Source organism: Mya arenaria, chromosome 13, assembly GCF_026914265.1.
Source record: "Mya arenaria isolate MELC-2E11 chromosome 13, ASM2691426v1".
NCBI lineage: Eukaryota > Metazoa > Mollusca > Bivalvia > Myida > Myidae > Mya > Mya arenaria.
This window is the reverse complement of record NC_069134.1, coordinates 18,469,657-18,496,033: the sequence shown is the minus strand read 5'-3', so window position 1 is coordinate 18,496,033 and position 26,377 is coordinate 18,469,657. Positions and strand designations below refer to the sequence as shown.

Below are 26,377 nucleotides of genomic sequence, written 5' to 3'. Positions count from 1 at the left end.
CTAACCCAGACTGTAACAGAAGTGGGATAATCGTTAGATTTCTCAATATTTGCGTGAGTTTTACCTCATTTTCCATTAAAAATGAAGATACTTATTACATCCTTTGTCTGTATGAATAACTACGGTCAAATTAATGAAATAGCATAAAGCATAGTTGTAATTATTTACCTTTTACACATGCCTGTTGTTCGGACACTGTATATTCGGATTTAAACTAAATTATATTTATACCAAATGTTCGGAACCCGTACTAGAGTCTTATGTTTGACAACTAAAACAGAGGCTATAATTTAAATTATCTCTATTGTGTCAGACCACAGGAATTTCACTCAGTGTTTGGTCAAAAATGATATATTAAGTCGTAATATGACCAAAAACTGACAAAAAAACAACAATTTCGGACAAAGACCTGGTCACTTATACTATCTCTTTTTTGTCAGTTTTTGGTCATATTATGACTTAATATATCATTTTTGACCAAACACTGAGTCAAATTCCTGTGTGTCAGACTGGATGAAATGTATAGAAACCCGATAGTCCATATCATAGTGGCATGTATTCTTTGGTAGTCTAAAAAAATAAGACATTCAAAGCGGGATTCTTCAATATCCCTTAAAATTGTATATAAAAAAAATCCATCCATGTACAATTATTTAGACTTATGAGCATGATGAGTGGCTATGACACATTTGTTTTATACGGTAAAGGCTATAGATCTCCGCCCACCTAGCCACAATAATGGCACGTATAACATATAGGGAATTTTTTTTAACATTTGGATATTCATTTTGTTCCCTAAACGCCACCAGTCAACAGATTCATAAAATATATTCTTCAACTGTAACTCCAGAACATTTAACACTGCTTTGTTAAATAAAAACACAAAAGTTAATCATAAATTATTTTTACTATCCAATACCTTTCTCATACATGTGATAACGTCCCGGACGTCCGGGATTGTCCCGGAAATCTTATCTCTGTCACGGAGTCACGGAGAGTACATGTTTGTCCCGGAAAGTCATAAAAAAAACGAAAAAAAATAATCTCGGAATCGTAATCGATAATCTTAATTTTACCTATGTAAGTCAGCTATTTTGCCTGTCCGGGACACTGGTCGTAAAACACAGGACATGTTGACACTAATCCGTTAATTGGTACGTGTGTCGTCGAGGTCATCGTCAATCACCCGATAATTGATCTATCGGCCTATTGTTGTGCTTAACGAGTGGGGGAGGGTTCTTGTATACAAATTCAATGTTTTCATATGGATTTGTTTGGTCTTATGAATGATAGCTTTTAATTGATGAATTGATATTTTTCACACATTTTACCAACAAACGAGCATGAAGGTAAGTTCAAAGAAAGTGACAAAATGAGTAAAAAAAACAAAATTAAAACACGGAAAACATCCCATATTCCTTTCAAATTTCAAAGTCGATACGTCGTTATACTTTAAACAACTTACGCGTCCATAAGGAATTTTACTGTTTTGACCTTTTTTCCGAACTATCGTGTGTATTTTTACGCCGAAATAAAACCGGCGATATGGGGTTTACAGGTGGTTATATAGAGTGCTTTAATCACGTGACCATGGTAAGTCACGTGATCGCTTTATACAGCCGATTGTTGACACGTCTCTATCAAAATTATATGCATCTCCAAACGGAAAAAAGCTCATCGACTGGAAAATCTTCTTTATCGTCTGGAAAATATTGTGTGTCATAAATTGCAAACGTTTTAAATGTGATGAAAAAATAAATATTTTGTAACGCATGTTCTCAAAAGCGCGGGTAAACAGGTGCCCGTATAGTTGTTTATTTCCTGTTTTGATGAAACCGAAAGTAGACTGCATATCCTCCTGGTTAGCACTTCATTTAAAGCCTGGGAAAATATCTGGTGGTTTTATTTTTTCAAGAAAATGCAGAAAAAAAACAACCATGTCAAGTAAAAAATACGTCTTGGCAGTCAAAATAGGTACATTTTCCCGACGTTAAAAACGACTAAAATAGCCCCAGATATGCTATAGAATGCACCACAGACGTTCCCCATTTAAAAAAATTTCCGGGGGCCATGCCCGCGGACCCCCCTAGTCTGCGTTGACATTACGACGAGTGTCCCGGAATCGACCCAAGAAATTATCACATGTATGCCTTTCTCTAATTACACTATAAATAAGTGTTTTATGAAACACAAATTTAGATCGATCTGTCAACAAAGTACCGCCATTTTTGAACTATCTAGCAGGTGCCTGTTATCTTTCTGCTCAAAATGCTTAGTGCTGGGATCTGTCATTCTTGGCTAGGAAAATATCAAGTGGGATATGGACCCATAGAGTCACCAACACAAAAATCGTCAAAGACTCTGAAGCAGCTGTTTATATGGACTACCCGCCCACCCAAATATCAATTACAAAAATAAAGATATACAAAGGTTCATAAATACTCAAAGGGAAGATTTTAGCTGGTACTTATTCACAATCTTAATGGTTTTAAATACTGTTATAAAATTATTATTGTTGTTGTGATTAAGTGTGGCATTACCACACACCCTGCCACTGTGATCCATATATAAATAGACAGTATGAGTCTTTTACGATTGTTGGTATTAGAAGACTCAGATATTCTACTCACGAATGTTTATTTAATAATGAATGCAGCACAGTGATTTCAAGTGCCCTATTGGTCCCAACTTGTATGATATCGAAGGGTTTCAAAGTTTAAATTCATTTCAGACACTTTACTGACCCTTGGCTATATATTTCTCAGGATTTAAAAAAAAATTGAAATCAGATCTCTCAAAATCAGATATTATACATGAAACAATTTGCAGGTGCAGGTACCTTCAAGTTATGAGGATTGACTGCATGGTGTAAACACTGAACACATGTTTTAAAAAGGTGTGACAAAATTATTAGTTGTATGTAACCTTCACAGTTAGTTGCTTCCCTTTGTTTTTGTAACGCCAGTTGTAGTTAATCTCAATTGGAACTCTGATGGAGCAGTATTGAGTCAGTTTGTAGAGTGTGGATGGCTAGATGGAGTCTGATGGGTCAACATGGTTACGGCAAAGGTACATGTAACTAGTGGTATTCCGGTATTTCCTCTCAATTATTGCGATAGTGCAGGAGTTCCATGATGAAACTAGTTACTGAACTAATACCTGGGACTCTGGGTAATAAAATATTAATCTGTAAACTGCCTGGTTGTCACAATGATTGTTGTTGTGGCGTAAACATTATTTAAGACCTGGTCACAGTGACTGTGTAACTGTTGTATTACTGTTTGGTGCAGTTATGATTAGGGCCATAAGAAAAGGTGAGTTTCAAATGCAGCATTTTATGATATTAGAGTAGAAACTTGAATTTGACTTAGTTAAGATGCAAGTGACGTGAAATTGTAGTTTAATTCTGTTGACCGGAGGAAATGGAGGAAAGACTGGCCATGTTATATGAAATGTTGAAAGACTCAAGAGATCTAATATAAGTTTATTTATATTTGATCAGTTAAGAAATTTCAGATTTTAAAGAATAGCAATAATTGAAAATGGTTAACACTTACTATAGAAGTTAGAAAAGCAGTCCAGAGGAAAGTTTCTGTATAATAGCAGTTTGTTTAATGAAAGACCACTCTGTAAACATTAAAAACAATAGCTAGATATTTCTATTATAAAGTTGAAAAATGCTCGGAAGAATGTTTCATATATTCTATTGTAGTTATCAGTTTAGTTAATTTCAAATCAATATAATTAAACATTTAGAATGAAAATTATCAATAATTATGACTTCATTATTCCTTCTAAGAGTAATTAGACCAAATACTCCACAGAGAATTATTTTTTCTTGACTGATTCAATCAACTGGGAGTTGTCTCTTTATCAAGAGATACATAAAAATGTCCAAATCTTTAATAAGTATCCTGGAACGCCCATTATTGTGGTAAACACTTAGGTCCAACTTGCTATTAGTTGATTTGTTTTTATCAAATAGAACATGGAAATTAACCTTGTTGAGTATCAAGTTACAACTAAATGTCAAGTGCCTAGGATGCACTCTCTCTAAGATTGGCAATGCTACTTTAGGTTAATACATCTATTTTGTTCAAATTATTCATAGTTGTTATACTTTGAAGTCAGTCCAATACCTGCAAGCAGAAAGAAAGAATACATAGATAGCTCAGAGATAAATACATTTTCTGCTGGACTAGAATCTTGCTAAATTCCAGCCTAATGCAAATGGATTACATGAAATATTAACGGTGATTACCTTTAAAGTAAGTGCATTTTTCTTTCTTAGGAGAAATATGTCATGCCTATATTTATTGCTCAAATCATGGATTTAAACTGAATTTTAAGAAAATGTATTGTCATATATATGAAATGCTGAAAAGCGCATTTTTTCCATATTGCCAGAATCCAATGCTTTTCCTATGTAATTACTGCACTTTTTCTTTAGTGAAAAATTGTAAGAATGTATCATATTAAAACATTTACCGACATCTAACCAGCTTCACCAGTAAATTGCTACAGTCAATGAATTTGGTAGTGACATATATATGAAAGACTTTATTGTATGTCTACTACTTGATGAAACAAGTAATTATTATCATGTTTCATAGTTGTCACAGAATGACAAGTAAATATTGTGTAAAATTTGTAAGAAGGGGGGGAGAAAGAGAATCGAGTGAGCCCTTCTTAGTCATTAAGAATTAACACAATATGTTATAACTGTCTTAGATTATAAAATGCTTTCTACAGGCAGGGAATCAAATTATAATGTGATGTGTTAAGATTTAAAACTGCAAGTCTCGATGATTAAGAGTGGCACCATATTGTATTCCGATAGGTGATCTCATTGCCTAGAAATGTATGGTAGGTTATAATCTAAGATATTTATAAAAATATTTAGTATTACTGTACCTGTGATATTGTTCTATAATGGTTGAAATCATATTGTACCAATGGCATGGCAGTATTTTTTTTAAGTATTCAACTAAAATATTCCATATCAATCAACATTTTACGTGTGTTACTTATTGGTTGAATCGGCTGTTCACATTAAAGTGACTTTGTGAATTAAACATCATAGACCTTTACCAGTGCTGTACCCAAGTATTTGCAATATTGTGGTGTGGCTTAGATTACATCAATCAACATCATATTTGAAAACGTAAAAAATATTTTATTGTGAAACTGAATTCTAGCACTATCATGGATCACAAAAGAAACCAAGAGCATTTACATGCAAATGACATGGCTCTTAAGTTGCTCAGGGGCTTAAGTCATCCTGTATTTGGCGTGATAACTTATCATAAAACAACAAAAACAGTATTGCTAGTCTTAAGATTTGTACTCAGTTATGAGAGTATTGACTACTGTAGTCATTAATTTTTTTTATTAATTTCGGCATCCTTTCGTTATGGATACAATTCCACAATGGCTAAAGCCTATCATGCATAAAAGATAAGACCTTGGGAGATTTCTGTGAAACGCAACAACAAGACTGTCTTATGCCTTAAAGTTAAATTAGTTAAACCAGCACTAATTTTAATGACAACTTGTTTCACACAGAACACAGAAGGAAACAATGTCATAAACTAGACATGTTAAAATAACAAATCATACATCCATCCATATTGCTTCAGTTCCTAACACGTACAATATTTTACCGAAAAGGGGCAAGACATGTTAGTTTAAAAGTATGATTTCCACCATTATATAAGTGTTCATGTATTTTTGATGTCTTTTTGAACATTTAATCCCTCATCTAGCGGCACTAGGCTTGAATGTGACCTTCAAATCAACAATAACCTGACCTTGTTGCTGTTTCTTATAATGATGGATTTTATTGGATATAATCCCAAACAATCTTAAATTGTGAATTTAAATCTACAATAATGGTACTAATAGTGTGAACTATGAGTTGTGCTTCATAAGTAGAAACCCATGGCTTATCATTTTTAAATTGGATTTATTCAACTTGGTATACATGTGTATATAAGTTTATTTTCCAATGTTTTACTTGTATATTTGTTTACGAGCAATTCAACCATATTATTTTGCACAAGACATCAACGACCGAAGTGTGACTGTGTCTAATAAACATCAGATATCTGTTGTGGTTAAGAATAATGAATGTTAAAGAAAATATTGATGTTAATTTTAAAAGAACTGTTTGTTTAATTACTTTAGCTGGAGTTTCTTCAATCCAGTTTTAATTTTATTTTTCCTTAAGATCAAAGTAAACCTCTAAAAGTGATTGACCGTGAATTGATTATTGTTAGTGTTGTGTGTTTCACAGAGCTGACAATGGGGACAACGTGACGAGGTGGTGCAACCTGCGGATGTAGAGGCTTAGAATGATTTCCCGCCGAATGTGTGGCCACAAAAACTGCTACGTTAAAATATGCAAGGTACTTTTCTACTTTCTTTTTTAAGCTGATCGACAAATAACTGAAGTTTTTTTTGAAGGGATGGTTTATATTTTTATATATTTAAAGATTTTTATGTATTTAAAGGTTTAATTTGTACTCTTTAAAAAAAAATCATATATACTAAACTATCTTATTTTATTTACCAATCATTTGAAAGATTATTTTACATTTTATTGTATTATCAATGAACTCTTGAGAAATGAATGCTCCTGCAAATGTTAGAATTTGTTGCCTCCCATTAGACCAGACAAGCAGGATGTCCATTAACTTTCAACATCAACCTGCTGACAGTGTTTCAATACTTTGAAACTGGTAGATAGACAAAGTTTTACAAAACGTATGAATTTTAGGTGTCTAAAAATCTGTTTCCATTATCTGGGTCCTATATACGCTAGTGTCTTTATAATAAGTGATTTGCTGTAATACCCATTTTCCATACTGCATTCTTGTTGATTCAAAACTGAAAGGAAATTTGTTTGCTTTATGGTTTATGCCATATGGTGTATTGTAAATGTACTGGTCAATATTGTCAATAGGGCTTTGCATAATTGTATATAGATAAGATATACATGTACCAAAACTTGATCATGATTGTCTACATGTGATGGTCTGTAAAAATGGAATGCTTTTAACTACACGATTCATTATCATTATAAGGCTGTTGTGCTTCTATGTAATCTAAAATGTAGGTTCTGTTTTATTTATGCAGCAGGCATAATATAATTTATGTTTGGGAAAAAAATTAAAAGAAGAGTGTTGACAATAGTGATGCAATGTTGTCACTCCAAGGTTACGTTTATTGTACTCCCCATGATTGATAAGATTTTCTCACGCGACATAAAAAATGCAGGGACAAATCCAGGATTTTACATAAGAGGGGGCATAACTATGGGGATAAAGTTTTGGACTTGACCCCTCCCTCAGAAGCCATTTCTTTTTTTTAATTTATTGGCAGAGGGGTTTGGGTGCTCTTCCCAAGAAAATTTTCACAAATTCTAGTCTGAAATGGTGCAAAAATATGTTGCAATTTTGGCGTATTTCATTAATTTTTTCTCCTGTATTGAAATAAAAAGTAAACCTGATTGATCCCCTACTGCCCTAGTAAGCATGTCTGTTAAAGTCATAATACTACAGCATTTGTGATATGATTCACTTCAATTTATATGTTAAATACAGGGTTGGGTGTTTTGCAAATTTATTTAATAAATATGTAGATTATTTGAATAATTGAGAAAAATTTGGAAAGATGCTGGTTATTCGGGCGTGCAATATTCATTAGAGACCTTCAATTCTTCTATAAAGCTGTTATCTATTACTGTTGATGGTTTTGAAGTGAATGTCAGTATAAATTGTTTCAGCTGTTACAGATATATGATCTTAAATGAGTTGCCTTTTTATACAAACAATTATGAAACAAGCCAAGGCTAAATAAGTACGGTGAAATGACTTTTATGTCAAGTTATATTTCACAAGTGTAATACATAAGATAATTCATTTACAAATGGTTATTTTACTCTGGTAACAAGCAACATAATGTGATAAAACAGTTTTATTTGTGAAATACATCAAAACCATTCAGTGTACTTATGGTGAAGTGGAAAGGGAATGGAACTTATGACAGTGCAATAACGGAAATAAATAATTCTTAGACAAAACCTCTGTAAAATAAAAAGGTAAATTAAATACTTTTGAACATGTCAATGGGACAAAAACAAACAGTGAAAGAATGTGAAGACAAAGCTGTTATCGGAGGTACATGTGGTGGTTCAGCCAGGTGTGAGACTGTGGCTGCAGGGCCTGGCAGTTAACAACATGGTTAATGTGTATCTTTCACTTGGGAAAAACACTTATAAAGTGAGTGATGGACCAACCAGAATATTTTTTTTGTTATATATGTATTAATATATTTTAAAAAAATAAATAAAGTGTCATCACCCACAACCTACAGTTTTCTTAGCTTCTTGCATTTGAAGTATACCGAATAATAGTTGAATAAATAAAAAACATGGTAATGTCAGCTTTCTTATTTAAGCCAAATGTATAGGTGCTCACACCACCAGTAACATGTAATAATTAATGATAATGGTGTGAGAAAGTGTCCTGTAAGATCATCTCAATTAATAAAGAAAAAAAATTGTGTCTGGTGCATGTACAAGTGTTTCTTACTTTCATACTGGTAATTTATTTCTAATTGTTTTCTGCATACCGTAAATCATCAATTCATAGAGTTAGAAAGGCAAGATCGTCATCTGTAGTGATAGTTTGTTCATGGGTAAATGGATACATTATGGATACTTTGAATTTAAATGTTAGCTTATTATGAAGAAAAATGAGAGCCATAACTGTTGGATTACTTGTAAGTGTGTTACCATTTCCTTTAGAACAGTTTATACTGTGAAATAAATCAAATTACTTCTATTTTTCTTCTGATAGCTGCAAAATTTGAAAATAAATAAAAATAAATAGGATATTTTGTGCAAATTGACTAAATGAATGAATATCAGTGTGTCTCTACTCATGTTTGATAATGTTTTCAGAGTGGGTTACTACTGATGCTGGTTGTGTCCCTCGTGATCAACATCTCCTTTATAATCGACACAAGACAGAAACTACACCAACAGACTGGTCTGTATTTTAAGCCCATTTCAGCTTTACTATTCAAAGAATAAGGAGGGCTATACTATGCGCCCCTGTGTCTGCGTCGGTTAAAGTGTAAGGGCAGGTTGACATTTTCACTTACAACTCCAATACCCTTCATTCAATTCACTTATAATTTACACAGTTCTTCAGGACCATCACACAGTTAGGTTGCATAACTCCATCATCCAAATTATGGCACCTGATTTACTTCAGAACTCAAGTTTTAGGGCACATTGTGTCTGGTTAAAGTTTAAATGCAAGTTTAGATTTTCACTTATAACTTCAATAGCCTTTATTCAATTGACTTCATAATTCACACAGTTGTTGAAGGCCATCAGAACACAATTTTGTCCTTAATGCAAATTATGGCCCTTGATTGACTAAGAAAGTCTGGTTAAAGTTTTAGGGCAACTTGAGGTTTTCACACAGATCTCAAATACCAGTCATTCAATAGACTGTAATTATATTACACATTTATTCACAGCCATTACAAAATTAGGTTACATGACACCATATTAACCTTTAAACTTGTTATTGCTCTTGTTTAACTTTTTTGTTTTATTTTTTTTTTCTTTTATTTTTAATTTGACTTTTTTGTGCTTTTTTATTGTTTTTAACATGACCTGGTACATATTACACCATTAATGCATTCATTCTTAAGATAAAGTGGAATATAGTCGAGCACGCTGTCCTACAACAGCTCTTGTAATTCTTAGTGTCTATTAAATTAAAATCTAAACATGTGTATCAAATAGAATTTTACCTGTTATATAGTGATAGTTTATTTAATACTGCTTGGTGATCTCTTGAATTGTGTGCCTAGCAGGTATTCATACACAGCTTGATATTGGAAAAAAGGTGGCATTAATGATTTAACAATGCATTTTTCTTTTGCTGTTGTATAAATTATTCAGATGTCTGAATTAATATAGAATGGAATTGATTATTGTTATGTTTACATGGAACAAATAAATTTGTTTTAGAGCGAATCTTCACACTGAATTGTTGGAAAGATACTTTGGCAAAGTTGCTTTTCCCCCCTAATACAATGCAACATTTAAAGGACATAACAATACATGCACTACTTCTATACTAAAACTGTGGTTTAGCCAAATGCCAAGTTGAAGCGTGTACCTTTATTTGTGTGTTATAAGGTACACATTTCACTACCTTTCCTGTACTTCTCTTCAACCCTAGTCAAATCCTGGGGATTTGAGAATATTGTCATATATTTTCAATAAATATTATAAAAACAATAAACTTGTGCATATCTCATGTTCAAACTTTTCTATTAATACCCTCTCTGATAAGCTATACATTCTCCACGTGATGTTATAAGACTGGAGGCATCTTGGATATAGTTAAACCTCAATATGATATTTAACTTTCAGCCATCCTCAGACAAGTCAAAGTGAAAAATGGACACTGATGCAAGCAATTCATTCATAAGAGTAGTCTAGTGCTATAGGTGTTTGCCTCTCAATGAAGAGGTTGTGAGTTTGAGCCCAACTAGATGTTCTGTTGACGTCTCAAAAATGTCACCAGTACTTGTACAGCAAGCAGACTTGTTATTGCTTCAATACTCAGCTTATATCTGTCATCATAATGAGCTAAGATAAAGAAGTATACAATGTACCTTTTACGATTCATTATTCAGGTGCTGTTGGTCATGAGAAGGGTGACATCGTACACACGGTTCACCCCCAGGCGGATATCAAACCCTCGCCCGCCCTCCGCCAGGCCAGGGTTGAGGTCACCTCCAGCAAACAGCTGGTTGCTGTCAAGGTCAATGGCAGAAATGTAAGATATTTTAATTATCAGTGCGAAATACTTTCAGCTAGAAAATATTTCTTTGGTAAACCAGCAAATTTTTGTGCCATCTTTAAACAAGGCAGAAAAAGACTCACATACATCTTTAAAGTTAAACTTGTAAACTTCAAAAAGACCAGGTTAAACTCTATATTACAACAATATACTTATCATGCTGATTGACACAATGTTACATGAGGATGTTGTCTTGAACTGGGGTTGGGGGAACCCAGGGAGCTTGAGAACCTAGAATTAACCCAACCGTCCAAATTGGTGAGCACCAATCAAACTCACATGCTCCTGTGTTGGGAAAGATGACTTCATTATATACTAATTTTGATTCCCTGTTGTATTTCTCAAGCTTGTAGAAGCTCTTGATTTAAGTAAATGTGAATCTTGTAGCATTATATAATGTTCACAGTATTCTGTCCACAGGTGTACCTCAATGATGGATTTGATGAGGACAGAGGAATCCACGTACTTGTCCTCAACCAGGCAAATGTATGTACTTAATTAAAATAGAAACATGTAAACATCATAACTTGTAAGCAGGACAATTATAATCCATCATATTACTAAATAGTATTTAAGTCAATGTTTCATTGAATTATAACTCAATATTTGTGCATCATGTCCTATACCTGTTTATCAGTGTTTCCCCAGGATGTACTTGAGGCATGTCGGACTAAACGGGTTGGGCCAGGGAGGGGTGTTGTCTCCCATTTTATGATTTTTTTTAGTATTTCTTTCACAGATAGTGCAATTTGACGTATATTTCATAATGGTTCAAGGTAAATAAGTGAGAGGAAATCAAACTAAAAATGATAGCAAACCGCAGTGATTGCAAAGTAAATAAAATTTAATGACTTCTAATAATAGTTTCATGGTTAAATAATTTGTACATAATATACACTGCCACATATACAGGTGAAAAAAGTCAATACAATAAACACATATCATGGTTAAAAAGAAAGTCAGCGCATCTCTCCTCGTGCCCACCACATCAAAGCCACATTAAAGTCATATTGCTCCAAGTAAGGACCCTCCATGGAGATCATTAGTGAAGAGTTCAATGTGTCAGTGCCTAGGCGAATCTGCTGGCTCGTCTTTACCCACTTCTACGTTGAGAAGCTGCGTTCACAGTCTGCAGCAGACACCAGAGTCAGAAGTTCGACTGTAGGGATAACAGCAAGGTCCTCCATTCCAGCCTTGAAAGGACCAACGACCCGTTCCAAAACATAGTCAGCCTTCTCAATGTCATGTTAAGCTAATTAATTGATTAACAACCATTTTGAATGGAGCACGGAGCATAGCCTTCCCGCAGGCAGATTAAAGATCATTTTCACAGTCTATTGCATACTTATTATGACATGTAACATGAAAGCATTAAGCATGTCAGAACAATTAAGACATGTCAGGATTACAGCTCTGCCGGTGAAGGTGTGGCCATACCAACACCCGATAAGGCCCTGGGGGAAATACTGCTGTATGTGTACATATACTAAATGAAGTATATATTTTCATTGCACTTAAAGTAGGTGATGTGTAAGGGTTTGTTTTGACTGTTCACTTGTTCTACTGTTGAAAGAAATATCTAAGAAATGCAAACTTCCTAGTATCATGTGAGCATATTTAGTGCTGTAACAAGATATCTCCTCTTTATTTCCAGCTGGAGGTGATGGCGCGTAAGGTGTTTGACACATACCAGAAGAATGAGGATGATGACATGCTCCGCTTTCTCTCCAACATCAGCCCTGGGAGAATCATCGTGTACGCCATCAAGGTAAATTGGATAATGGAATGTTTCTCTGTGTATTTTATGTTTGAGTATTATTGTGTTAGAGATCATTTTTGCTGCTATTACAGTAACAAAGGGAAATCAAAAACCAGTAAATTTATACTTTGACTCGTTAGCCCCTGCAAATCATTGTGTATGCCATCAAGGTTAGTTGCCTTGCTGGTCAGTTGATTTCTGAGCTGAACCTAGAGACAACTTGAAGCAGTACGAGTCTATCCTTCAAGTATGCTTTGTAAGTAGAAACCAAGTTTCTTGGAGACCCCCACAACTGCAGTTTACTCCCACTTATTAAAGCACGATTTTTAACCATTCCTATTTGAAACAGTACACTGAACATCACATTTCATTATACATATTATGGTCTGGTTGTGTTTATGTTTCAGGATGAGGGTACATTTAACCTGCAAGAGCGGAGCAGGGGTGAGTTACTGAGACTAGGCAGTGAGTCGGCACCCCTTCTACACTGGAGAGATACATGGGCCTTCATCGCCAGACACAAGAGTAAGGCTACATTCCATTCTCAAAGGTGTATTCAGTGAAACATCCAAATTTTTACAAAGGGTACTGATTGTATTTCACCACTATTTCTGTTGACAGAGACTTAACCAATTCAAATGAATGAATCAACCGTTAGATTATTGAAATTAAGGTGTTATACCTTGATGAGGATTGTTTGGTCAGTTTGTTCACGCTTTTATGGCCAAATGTGTAAACACAATGTCTATTGGAGTCATCTTTGCTTTGAACATTACAGAGGGTGGTTTGGGGGAGAGCTACGGTGAAAGCAAGGAACTAACCCAGTGGGCGGAGCCTGCGATCCTAACTGCAAACATCACCCTGGAAAACAACAACGGTCAGTGGGGTTGCTATGGTTTAATTCTTATATGCATTTTAAAGTCAAAGAACTATGAGGAAAATGCTAGGATCTAGGTATAACTTCATCATGAATTATGATTGAGCGGTTTTGTAATGTTTTCAAATGTTTTTAATGAAATGTTTGTGTTCAGTGAGTCAAAATATGAAAGAGATGTACTGGTATGATATGCTTTTACTGATCCCTTAGGTGTTGAGTGTGCCAGCTGGCCTGACACACCAGAGACCGCTCGGCGACGAGAGTTTTGTCAGAAATATGAGGGCTATGGAGCAGTCTGCAGCTGTGGGGCACCAGAACCACTTTCATTCACTGTTAAACCTGTGAGTGGAGCTTTCATGTTCTATTGAAGTTACCAGTCATTGCTGGGAACATAGCAAATGAAGTTTGTTAAGAGTTATTATACTCGGGACAATTAAAGTTTGAGGGGGTATATTGGAGTCCCCCTGTGGTTGGTGGTCGGTTTGTCAATTTTCTCAATGAAGGGAAGTGCAGAGTACCAAAAAACATAACTTTATTTTAGCTAATTACAGAGTTATTGCCCTTTGTTACTTTTTCTTGTCCGTAGCATTGCCAAATACTGGATAGAATTTAATTAAACTTTATACATTGGTAAAGCACAATGAGAAGAAGTGCAGTGTACAAGGAGAACCATAACTTGATTTCAGCTTATGACAGAGTTATTGCCCTTTGTTACTTTTTCTTTTCAACAGTGTAACTTTCAAATTACTCAATGGATTTTGATTAAACAACATACTTTGGTAAAGCACAATGATAGGAAGTGCAGTGTACAATAACCTTAGAGTTATGGCCTCCTATGCGTCTATTTTGTGACAGCTCTAGTTTTGTATTGTTTGCACATGTTTTTGAAGAGAAAAGGACAAGGTAATGTCAAGAAATGTCATTACAAGAAATCCTACCCTGGAAAGCCCTTATATTGCACACTCTTAAGAGTAGTAATCATAGTTAAAGTGTACCCATTGATTCTCTTTTATATACTGAATTACGTGAGGCAAATTCTTATGTGAATGTAACTACTTGAAATTAATCAATTGTCACATGTTTCTGTTATTTTACATTGTAAATAAGAAAAGTAAACATATTGAATTATTGTACTTTTATTTTATTATAAATTGGAGTTTAAGAACATAATGTTTAATGAAACAAAGTAGTAGTTAAATCAATGGTTAATGATTCCGATATTTAGACTGTATACCGCTACCATGTATCATTTAAGTGTGTAGGTACATAACCTGGGCAGTTGAATATGAGGATTAAAGGTCAATTGTTCTTAGGGATCTTAAACTAGTGGATTGCCCAACCATCGAAAGCCACAAACATGAATGTTAATGATTTGACAGTATCTGATACACTGGTTCACAAAGACAATAAATATTTTTATATGAGCAGCAAGTTTCATCTTCTGTATAATACATTGATTGTGCTGTGCCAATTTGTCAACTGAGAAAACTGTAGCATCTACATGCGGTACTGTCATCCAAAATGGAAATCAAACACTTTCAACTATTTCAAACATGATGTAAGATGTCTTGCCATGTGCATCTGTCATTACAATGTCCTGATAGCTTGGTGTTTTCCAGTTGGAGGTGGATGGGGTATTGGATGTGCCCGTCACCATCATAGCCAGCAATAGGCCTGCATATCTGTATAGGTGAGATACTCATTTTTGTTTATCTGGAGGTGGGAAAGGGAACTTGATGGGGGTCTTCATCATAGCCAGCAATGGGATTGGATACCTGTATAGGTGAGATGCTCTATTTGTTTATCTTGAGATGGATGGGGTATTGGGAGTTCTTGTTACCATTATAGCCAGCAATAGGCCTGCATATATGTTAGATACCAGATATAAGTTTATCTGGAGATGGCTTGGGTACTGAATGTGCAGACCACCAAAATAGCCAGCAATAGGGCTGCATACGTACACATGCGAGATTTGTTTTTCTCCCACCTCAGATAAGTAGATCCAATAATTTAACCATGCTAGATATTCTTATCTTGCCCACGGGTGAAGATAAAATGCCCGTATGGAACAACATTGTAATTACCTCCCTTGTTGAAGACTGTCGTCAGTAGCATCAAGGAAATTTTGTCTTATGGTTATATTTAGAACGCTAATTAATTATTTCTCACTTCAAATGTCACCATAAAACAGTTTTCAAGCACCATTCAAGAAATAATGCTTTATTCTCCTTAGACCTATTTAAAAAGATTTGACTATTAACATTTACTGGATCTTTGCGCGCTTATCCATGACAACCACATGCTATCGCATATCCGTACGCAATTATTTTCACTAAGCACAAAAGAGTTCCAGCAAAAAATACATTTTTACTTAGTTTGTTTAACTGAGGTGGGAGAAAAAGCATCTACCATAGCCGCTCGTGTAAGATAGGTTCATCCCGACCCTCGCGCAGGGTGTTTTGCGGAAACTCGGTAAACCTCGTTTCCGCAAAACACCCTACGCTCAGGTCGGAATGAACCTATCTTACACTGTCGGCCATGGAAGATACTTATAATCTTGGGTAATGGTAGAGGGGGCTACCATTATAGCCAGCAATAGGCTCCAGAGCAGGTGATATAATCTGTTGTTGAAGAAGGTGTTCGTGTGAAAAAATTCCCATATATTTGATTAATGCCATCAAGTTCTGCTAGTATGTGCTCCGTGTCAAGGTTTTACTGGTTAGTAAGTTTAGTGTAACATATTTATGTAATAAATGTAATATGTAAGAAATATTGTAATTTCTGGTTTATAGATCAAAATGATAGGTTTCTTCATACCTTTGATTATACTTTCAATCCATGTGAAGATTTGCATGTGTTGATTTTTTTTTTCACTTGCTTTTGCTTTTGCCTGTCTGTGCTAATTTGCCTACTAAAACATGTTACAGGATGCTGCGTCGTCTGTTACAAACATCTGGTGTTCCAGTTGACAAGATCACAGTGTTCATTGATGGATACTTTGAGGCATGTAACGCAAGCATTTCTTGATTTATATATGTATATGTGTTGCTATTTTAAAGAAATTCGGATGTTTTCTGAAATCAGAAGAAAGGCTTAATAGAATGACTAACTCAGTATCAGATGATAACTGTGGAGTGAGATATGTGACATTTATGAGATGTGAAACGCTTAGTATCTCTCAAATACTAATAAGGTGTGAGAGTGGTCTAGTGGTCCGCTTCTCTAGAATCCACCTCTCACCCAAGGGGTTGTTGGTTTGATCCCCACCAGGTGTGCTTTCTCACTGCCTCTCAAGATTGACACCATTTCTGGTTTTACCCAGGAAACAGACTTGAGAATGATTCTATAAGCTGTCAGCTTTTGTCAAAATCAAGTTAAAAGAAATTGTATAAAACTAAAACTATTTCTCTGAAGCTTCATGATGCTCTGCAGCTTTCCTCTGCCAAGAAGACTGTTAGAATTGTCAAACACTACAAAGTCAGTCTCAAAGTTGCCTTCAAATTGCTTTCCACAATCCTCATTCCCTTATCACATGTATTTACCCTTGCAGGAACCGTTAGACGTCACTCGTCTGTTCAATATCCGGGGCATACAGCACGCTCCCCTGGGCCAGAAGAATGCTAGGATAGCCCAGCACTATAAGGCCAGCCTTACTGCAACCTTCAATTTCTTCCCTGTAAGTTTGCCAGGAAGTGTTATGATTTAATTTTCATGCCTTCTGGTTGTGTATTGTTAATTTGTATAAATGCATATGTAATGATATGTTTCGCCAGAAACACTGGTTTACTATAAATATTGTAAATGTAAAAAGTATTAAAATGATATAAGTGATAAAAAGCCATTATGGAACATTTAGTTAAAAGTTATAAATGACATGAATTCTGATTAGGTAGAAGGATATTCACATACTGTTTCTAAGTAATTGTTAAATACCACAGTTTGTTCATGATTCCAGGATTCTGGCTATGTGATCATTATAGAAGAGGACCTGGATGTCTCACCAGATTTCTTCCTGTAAGTCAGCCTACCCTGGTGTCGTTATTTGTCTGGGTTTTGAACTAGTCATTATGGAACTTAAAAAAAGTGAATGTTCATTTCGCTTAATTAAAAATAATCAAAGTTGCATCGTTGCTTCATTAATAAATTTCACCCTGATACAGGCTATGCTGTAAAGCATTAAGAGTCTCTTATGGTACATCATATTTCAGACATGTTTGTATTTGTGAAAAGAAATTATTTTATAATTTAGGCTGTTACCATAACACACTGCTGATCGTGTGGAATTTCAAAGTGGTTAAAAATATTTTCATAGTTTTACCTTAGTTTTACCTTTATTAATAAAACACAGCTCATTGTGTGGAAATAAGTTATTAAAAATAGTGTCAAAATCATAACCTTAAGACACTGCTTGTCATATGGAAGTGTTTAAAATATTTTCCTAGTTTTATCCAAAGACACAGCTTGTATTGTTGAATTTCAAAGTGATTAAAAATATTGGCAAAATTCTAACCTTAAGTGATTTTGTTTGATCTTCTTTCAGGTATTTTCAGCAAACCATGCATCTTCTAGATGAAGACCCAACATTGTACTGTATATCAGCTTGGAATGATCAGGTATTGATACTCTCTTATTAGTTCAAAGGTTCTGTTTTTAATGAACAGTAAAGGAAATCTAGCCACATCTCTATTGCCCACATTGATTAAGATAGAATTCAGCATGCTGATTAAGCCCCAGTTTGTTGAAAATTCTCAAGTTCTTACAAACTTGTGAACACTATTCAAATCATTGTGTTTATTGTAAATAGAAAGGAAATGCGGTACACTTTATTAAAATTTATCAAGTTCAGTGCATTGTCTATAAGGTCATTAAATATGCTACAGTTAACTACACTAATCGTTTTTGAGTAATTACTCAAGTTCATTTCTGGCTCTAAAACAATTTGTTTTCAACTTCTGGAACAAAAATCTGTAACAATATAATAATATATGTGAGAATACCAGTATGATTCTGACAGAAAAAAATCATTTTAAATTTTGAACATGCTAGGCTCTGAAGTGATAACATGAGTTTGGTATGTTATTGAGTAATTACCGAAACCAAAGCCAGTTTATAAAGTAATTTAAGACAATTTGGTTTTAAAATTGAATCAGAAAATCCCTGATGAACATATGCATGAAGTTCTTCTTATACCTTTTATGCTCATTTGATGAGAGACCAGCTTTTAAATTGAAGTTTTTGTTTCTACATGTAAAGTACATATGTAAAACCTGTTGATGTAATATGCCTTAAAGTAAAAGTAATTCAAAGAAGCATCATGAATAGTATGTGTAACTCGAGAGCACTTTGTCTTACTTGTAGGGATATGACCACTCATGTGCAGACGAGACTTTACTGTACCGAATCGAGACGATGCCCGGGCTCGGCTGGATGATGAAGAAATCCCTGTACAAGGACGAGCTAGAACCTCAGTGGCCTGCTCAAGACAAGGTGAGGGGATTATCAGATATATAATCATTACTTTGAGACATAACTGTATCATAACTAGACAACTTCAGTGCAATGTTTGATTACATACACCCATGTGCTGGACCATTCGGGTCAGCAAGGGAAAGTGCTAGTCAATTGTATTTTTTAAGCATAAAAGATCCTAGCATGCACTTCCATTTAACTGTAGATGTTGAAATGTCTGGGGAAAATAAAACGTTGGTCATGCTCTTCATCAGTTTGTTTGTCTGAGTCCTGCTGGTGAGACAGAACCCAAAAACATATGTGTCTGTTTTAAGCGATTTAATCTGATAAAGTGTCATTCTGCCAGAAAGAAACATAAGGTAAAGTTGGAATAATCTTCAAAATTATTAATGTACTTCTCAAAAAAGAAAACCTAAGTCCATAGATTCCTGTTCACAGCAATGGGACTGGGACATGTGGATGCGACACGGTGCGATACGGAAGTCCCGGGAGTGTATCATCCCCGACATTTCCCGTACATACCACTTCGGATCAAAGGGTCTCAATATTAACCCATACTTCCAGGAAATCTACTTCAACAAACACAAATTACAATCAAAACCTAATGTCCGCTTGAAAGATGTGGACAGGTGAGTAATTAAATGCCTTTCTTTAAAGATCCTAGATATATGGCAAGTGCAGTAAATGTGTTCCAGGGCTTCTTTACATTTAGCAGTATTATGTATCTTATGTAAGCTCTTGTATAAATCACTTTGTTACTCAATAGAGTCATACTACAAGGATAAGTTTATAAGGTTGTCCGTTTAGCGCAGTGATTAATGCACTCGTTTCTCACCAAGGCGAACTGAGTTCTAATCCCTTCCTGGGCGCATGTGAGTTTGATTAATGGTCACCAAGCCGGACAAGTGGGTTTTCTCTGGGTACTCCGTTTTTCCTCCACAACACAAGACCACAATCTCACGCAACATTGTGCCAATGAGAGTGATTAATATAAGTTGCAATAGCTTCTTTCACAATCATTGTAAAATTGAATAAGTTCAAACTAAGTTTATAAGCTTGTCTGTTCCTTGAAGGAAAAAACCCTGAGATATTATCATAGCCTTGATGTCGTTGTCATGGTTTTCATGGACGGCGTGCAAACACTTGGCCATTACTATAAAACAGTATGAAATATTCAAATGAAACTTGGTCATATGTTGCACTATATATCATACACATGTACAGCGAGGGCAAAAAACTGGCACAAAGTTTTGTTAAGTAATCCCACATTTTTGACTGAGAGAAAAGAAGATGGGTGTTTGCTCCGCTGTTGTTTAACTAGTGTTAGATGTATCAGTGTATGAAATCGTGATGAAATAATTACACTTGATGATAGAGAATTAAATCCACGGTAATGCAAAATATGACACGGCAATATAGAAAAATGTCCAATAGTTGACATGCATTTTTCACCAATTTTGTTGAACTTTATTGTTTGTTTGTTTTTAAGGATGACTAGTGAAAAGTATGAAGTACTAGTCCGTGATCTTATCAAAGGTGCCAAAGTGTTAGATCATTCCAAAGACCCTTGTGCTGAAGATTTCATTCCAAAAACAGATGTAAGTAGTGATGGTTTAATAGAATATAGTGTATTAAGTAAAGCCCTAATGATTAAGAAAGGTAAAGCTAGCTTATAATTTCAGAAGGCTGAGTGCCAAAAAATGGTATCACTTTAAAGTAAATGTTCATTCATAAGGCTTATTATGATAAGCATGTTTCTTGAAGACAGTTTGCAGAATTATACATATAGGTTACAGTAGGTTTGGCAGTTGTTGTGAAAGTTTTTTTTCTTATAGAATAGGTCCAACCCATGGGTTAAACTTTAAGACTTTATATAAATTGAAGTGTTTGTTCAAGAATGTTAATTTAAAAGCAAAACCATTCCATTCCATGATAGAGTGTGTATTTTCAGAAGTTTTGAACTATAAAACTACTCCTGAATAAAACATTTTATTTACAATTATGACATGATTTGCACATAGAAAAAGATTATGTTCAATAACAAATGCAAATCTGAGTAGACTGTGATTTACCGGTAGTTAAACCTGAAAATCATAGTGACATACATATATATTTCCAGGATTCAACATATGTTATGTACATACAAATGAAGGAAGAGAGGGACTTTGAGACTTGGAAGCAGCTTGCAAAGGTATCAGTTTTCACTCATCTGTTGTTGTTGTTTTTTAGTGCCCTTGTTTATGTATGTCTTTGGCTGGAAGACAGATTGTTTTGATTTGAACTTTTTCAAAAAAAACAAATGTTGTCTCTGTTGTCTGGTTTTTCCTGTGTTGGCAATACTTTCTAATCATAACTCAGAGACTATTAAAGATGAAAAACATATCGGTATGCATTGAAAGACATGTAACACTGGATAATATATTTGCATTGTTGGGAATATACTCCTTGTTCAACAACCATTTGCATCTGATGTTGAACTGGGCATGTGCATGTGTCTGGATTGATCATGTGTCCACAAAGGCCATGACCATATGGAGTCTATGCAAATATTTTTATTTAAAAATCTAATATTGCTGCAAATATTTGGTAAAAAGGCTTACTGGTAAATTGCTTGTTTTTTTTATTACAGTGTTATAAACTTTGGGACTTGGATGTTAGAGGTTTCCACAAGGTAAGACTATATTTCGTACTGGTAGTTATGTGAACTGTCTTAACCTTGAATTTCAAAGATTTTGATCAGCCTAGCCTAGATTTAATTCTGTTCCTAAGGATACTCACTATGAAGGAATTGGGAATGTGGATTTAAATGTACCATTACAGTATACATCGATTTCACACATATATTTTGTGACACACATATACATACAATCTTGACCTCCTATTTCCAGAGTATGTGGAGAAATTTCCTACATGGGAAGCACCTTGTCCTGGTTGGAGTGCCGGCCTCTCCTTACTCGTGAGTGTAGATTTGTACTTCATAAATCAGTCTTTAATAATGATAAAAGATAAAATTTATGTAAGTTTGCGTTTTCCTGTTACTTGAATGCCCTTCATCTTCAGTTGAAAAACTTTCTCAAAGTGAAATTACTCCACACAATTTAATATAAAGTAAATGGACACAGATTGTATTGTAAAAGGTTTTATTGTGAAACTGTTTGATTTGAATAATTTCAGTGATCTCAAACCAGACAATGTTCATCCTATTTTCTTACAAGAGAAGAAGGAAAACAAGGAGTGACACGCAACAACTATGTTTGGAAGAATTAAGAAGTTTCTATGCATGGAGAATGAGTAGCACTCAACAACTCTGATAGGAATACTGTTATCTGAAGTTGGAAAGCAATATATGCTTGACATTAAATGCTGATAGCACTGCTGAAAGTGAAGATTGAAATTGTTATTGTTAGTTTGTAATGTGTTCACATGTTGGTTGATACATGATGTGTTGATATGGAATGCAACAAGGGTTATTTAAAGTGTTAGTCAGTGTATGTTGTTACTACAGCTGAGCTGTATGTCTGCTTGTATTTGGGACTAGACTGATCATAACAAGATAAGCACTCACAGTGTTTGTACAGTACATTTTGTTAGAAATGGGACTTCTTACAAAGGGTGCTTTATCCCAATCACTGACAGTAGATAATCTATTTGTTTCTGTAAATCTGAATGTTTCATTCTCTGACTTGCAATTCTGATGAAAGTCAGTCTTCATTAGCTATATATAAAATATGATCTTAACATTAAGAATAGTATGTCCTAGAAAAGAATATGTCTAAAAGACACCATTCTTGTATTTAGTATATTTGTACATTTATTGGCTGATGTGATATTAATGTAGAATATTGTTAACTGCTCGGGAATTGGATTAGTGTTGTGATATTTAGGTATTTCTGTAACTCATATCAACTATCACATGTCTTAGTTTATATGATTATGTATCTTATAGAGATCATTGTACATTAATGGGGCTGTTTTAACTCTCACTCACACACAGATGTTAAGAGATCATTGTGCATTAATGGGGCTGTTTTAACTCTCACTTACACACAGATGTTAAGAGATCATTGTGCATCAATGGGGCTGTTTTAACTCTCACTTACACACAGATGTTTAGAGATCATTGTGCATTAATGGGGCTGTTTTAACTCTCACTTACACACAGATGTTTAGAGATCATTGTGCATTAATGGGGCTGTTTTAACTCTCACTCACACACAGATGTTTAGAGATCATTGTGCATTAATGGGGCTGTTTTAACTCTCACTTACACACAGATGTTTAGAGATCATTTGCATTAATGGGGCTGTTTTAACTCTCACTTACACACAGATGTTTAGAGATCATTTGCATTAATGGGGCTGTTTTAACTCTCACTTACACACAGATGTTTAGAGATCATTTGCATTAATGGGGCTGTTTTAACTCTCACTCACACACAGATGTTTAGAGATCATTGTACATTAATGGGTCTGTTTTAACTCTTACTCACACACAGATGTTTACTGTCGTGTGCATTTAATGAAAATCCTTGTGAAATGTTAGGGAAGTCCACTTAATTTTGAATCAGTCTGATAAGCCACAATATTTGATACATTATATATTCTTATATATTTATTGAAGGGGGCTTTTTATGACCCCCGAAAGTGGGCATATTGAAATTGCATCGTCCATCCAGTTCACCATGTGCGGACTCTAACTTGCATGCAGGGAGGGATTATGAAATAATTTGGCACATGACTGTGTTCGGAACATACCCCGGTAAAGACAATGTTTTGTGTGCAATACCCAAATCTCTACCTCAAAGATCAAAGTCACTTTTAGAGTTTAAACGTAATGGAATTCTGTATACATGCATATAGGGTATAGTTGGTCGTGTTGTCATGCACTTTTGGGATTTTAAAACTTCTTTAGCACATGTGTGCAGCTCATAAAGATGACGTGTTGTGTGCATGACCCACGTCCTTACCTCAAAGTTCAAGGTCACACTTAAGATGCATGGAGGGATTTCTTGGTTGTACATAAAGACAATGGGTCATGTGCAAGACCCACATCCCTACCTCTTTCATTATCACTCCCCTGCACTTGAGGTTAACCATCATGGGGGCTGGCATATGCTTAGCGTTTATGTTTATTCTTCCTGTATGTACCGGGTAGGCATATTTAAGTTACTGCATAATCAATTGAACTGGATGGCATTTGGGGGGCATTTGTCACTATCTGTGACAGCTCTTGTTTTTATTTCATGTTAGCAATAAAATATTGCCTTTAATAATAGAAGTTGTTTTCAAGATTGCCTCTATCGGTAGTGCATTAAAGACTTTCATAATACCTTTTGGTTGATATAGTATCTGTATTGAATTGATGAGTATTCACATAAGTTATTAGGGGCATACGTAGAGCACCTTAACTCAGTAAGTGCATATATGAATAGTTGCAGATATTGAATTGAGGTGATAACATGTATCATTAAAAATAGTAAGTATTCTCATGCCATTAGGGAATCTGATACAAAACTACATGAATTTTGGATATCTGGTGACCCCATCTTATTTTGGTATTATATTTTAAAGGCTTTTAAGTGCAGGAATTCAAAAATAGAAAATTAGTTTCAAATTGATGTAACAAACGAGCTATTTGGTCGTGAATAATTGCATAATAGGTTATTTCATGTTTGATTTCACTTTAAGAACATAAATACAAATTGCAAAAGCTAGATCTATTATATATTTCAGTCATTTTTTTAAACATTAGTGATTATACCCTTTTAAATTATGCCAACATTAGATGGGGTTACCAGGCATAACAATTTTACATCATAGTTAGTGGAAACATCTGATTACCATCCTTGGAACCCAGCATATTCATAATCTATATGATAGCTTATGAATACGCTGTGGAGCCGCGGATCATTATAACAAGCCTTTACGAGCTGGATGTAATGTAATCTAATGTATACAAAAAATAATTTTAATTACATTCCACTACAATATATAAGCCTGTTAATTGACAGTATAATTATTGTTTTAAATGTAATGTATAATAAATATACATATCTGTTTTTTAAGTCCTTATACTATGAAAGGTACATTTATACAGTATCTGTGTTTGCCATTATTGTTTTCAATTTTTCATATTAAACTAAGTTGATTTATTTAGCAAATTCTATAATTATGTTTAATTATTGTTTCTGATGTTTACCATTCTCTATGAGTTTTTGTTCTAAGAGATCTACTAAAAATTGTTCAGGTGTGCAAATTCCCACCGTATCAGTTTGCTACATAAATGTACATGCTGGTTTAAACTTGACTGTGTTCTTAGGTTTATAAAAATAATGAAGGCATTTTGAAGAGTTTTACAATGTATATAAGAAATTGAATATATTTTATTTTTTGGTTAATACCCATTGAAATCTCAAGTATGTTTGACAGAATGTTGTTTTACTTACAGATAATTTTATTGTTTATATTTATTAAGACTCCAGACTTGATATATGAGTCGAATCGTTCAATTTTAGGCCTTCGGACATATATTTGCTTATATTGTTTTATTGGATGCTTCAGTTATATGACATTTCAGGAAGCAAAACTGAAATATTCATGAAGATATCTTTGTTAAAATTTAATATACTGAAAAATTCATGGTTTGCTATAATAATGTTAAAGGCCCAAAATCGTGCGATGCAGATAGTAATTATGTTCACAAGCTTGTATGGTGAAAAATGTTTAACAACTGTAGAATAATTATAATACTTGCATTGTTGTGTACAAATTATTGATTCCAAAGTAAAAACCAAAATAGTGACCATATATGACTTTGTTATTTTGCAATAGGTCCTTAACTTTGAATCCAAAATTTTTATGGACCACCATTGTTCCTTTCATCTCTCTATAGTCCACCTAAATGGCCGTCAATGAGTCTTTTGATGATTTCTTTACTACATGGCTGACCGCTGGTTATTGTAGCTTCTCTCTCTAATGTTCTATGACTCAAGGGAAACAAAAAAATTCTCATTTCATGTGTATTACCAACTTGTATTTATTCCTGTCTCTGATCTCTTTGGAACCTGGAGAGTTTACTCAGAATTGATATGCAGACTCGGTTTCCGATGCACTCTGCTCGAATTGCTATAAAGTAACACTGGCTACAAGATATTCTTAACCTGAAGCATATACCCCCTGGCACAGCTTTAAATGGAAAAGTATAATTTTTGAAAATGATTTGCAGGCCTATAGGGCATACGTTTATCTATGCCAGTGCCTTCTCTTTTGAACAGTTTTCAGATTAATCTAGTTTATTGATGAGATTATATATCTACATTTAGGTTTGATTACTGTAAAACAATTTGATTCCTACATTTATATTGCAATTTCAAATATTACT

General features: G+C 34.4%; 1 protein-coding gene across 4 annotated transcripts; it reads left to right on the top strand.

The window, feature by feature from the left end:
• LOC128214217 (protein O-linked-mannose beta-1,2-N-acetylglucosaminyltransferase 1-like) lies at nt 1–25,803 on the top strand. 4 transcript variants are annotated; one of them, XM_052920569.1, is made up of 21 exons: nt 1–53; nt 6,296–6,407; nt 8,966–9,053; nt 10,726–10,868; nt 11,313–11,378; nt 12,547–12,660; nt 13,059–13,176; nt 13,430–13,528; nt 13,739–13,869; nt 15,148–15,218; nt 16,456–16,531; nt 17,079–17,204; nt 17,484–17,542; nt 18,069–18,141; nt 18,887–19,015; nt 19,436–19,626; nt 20,487–20,595; nt 21,117–21,188; nt 21,627–21,668; nt 21,886–21,953; nt 22,172–25,803. In XM_052920569.1, exons 2-21 carry the CDS (start codon nt 6,354–6,356, stop codon nt 22,233–22,235), a joined length of 1,893 nt encoding a protein of 630 aa, XP_052776529.1. In that variant the 5' UTR covers nt 1–53; nt 6,296–6,353; the 3' UTR covers nt 22,236–25,803. The 4 variants fall into 4 exon arrangements, with proteins under 4 accessions (XP_052776529.1, XP_052776532.1, XP_052776531.1 ...); XM_052920572.1 differs by lacking the exon at nt 1–53 and adding an exon at nt 3,051–3,069; XM_052920571.1 differs by lacking the exon at nt 1–53 and adding an exon at nt 4,127–4,268.
• The last annotated feature ends 574 nt before the right edge of the window (nt 25,804–26,377 follow it).

Excerpts from the sequence above, each read along its gene's own strand:
- LOC128214217 (XM_052920569.1), top strand. The coding sequence starts at position 6,354 with ATGATTTCCCGCCGAATGTGTGGCCACAAAAACTGCTACGTTAAAATA. Across the intron at positions 13,177-13,429 it reads CTTCATCGCCAGACACAAGA|AGGGTGGTTTGGGGGAGAGC; the intron begins GTAAGGCTACAT and ends TGAACATTACAG. Across the intron at positions 21,669-21,885 it reads ATGTTAGAGGTTTCCACAAG|AGTATGTGGAGAAATTTCCT; the intron begins GTAAGACTATAT and ends TCCTATTTCCAG.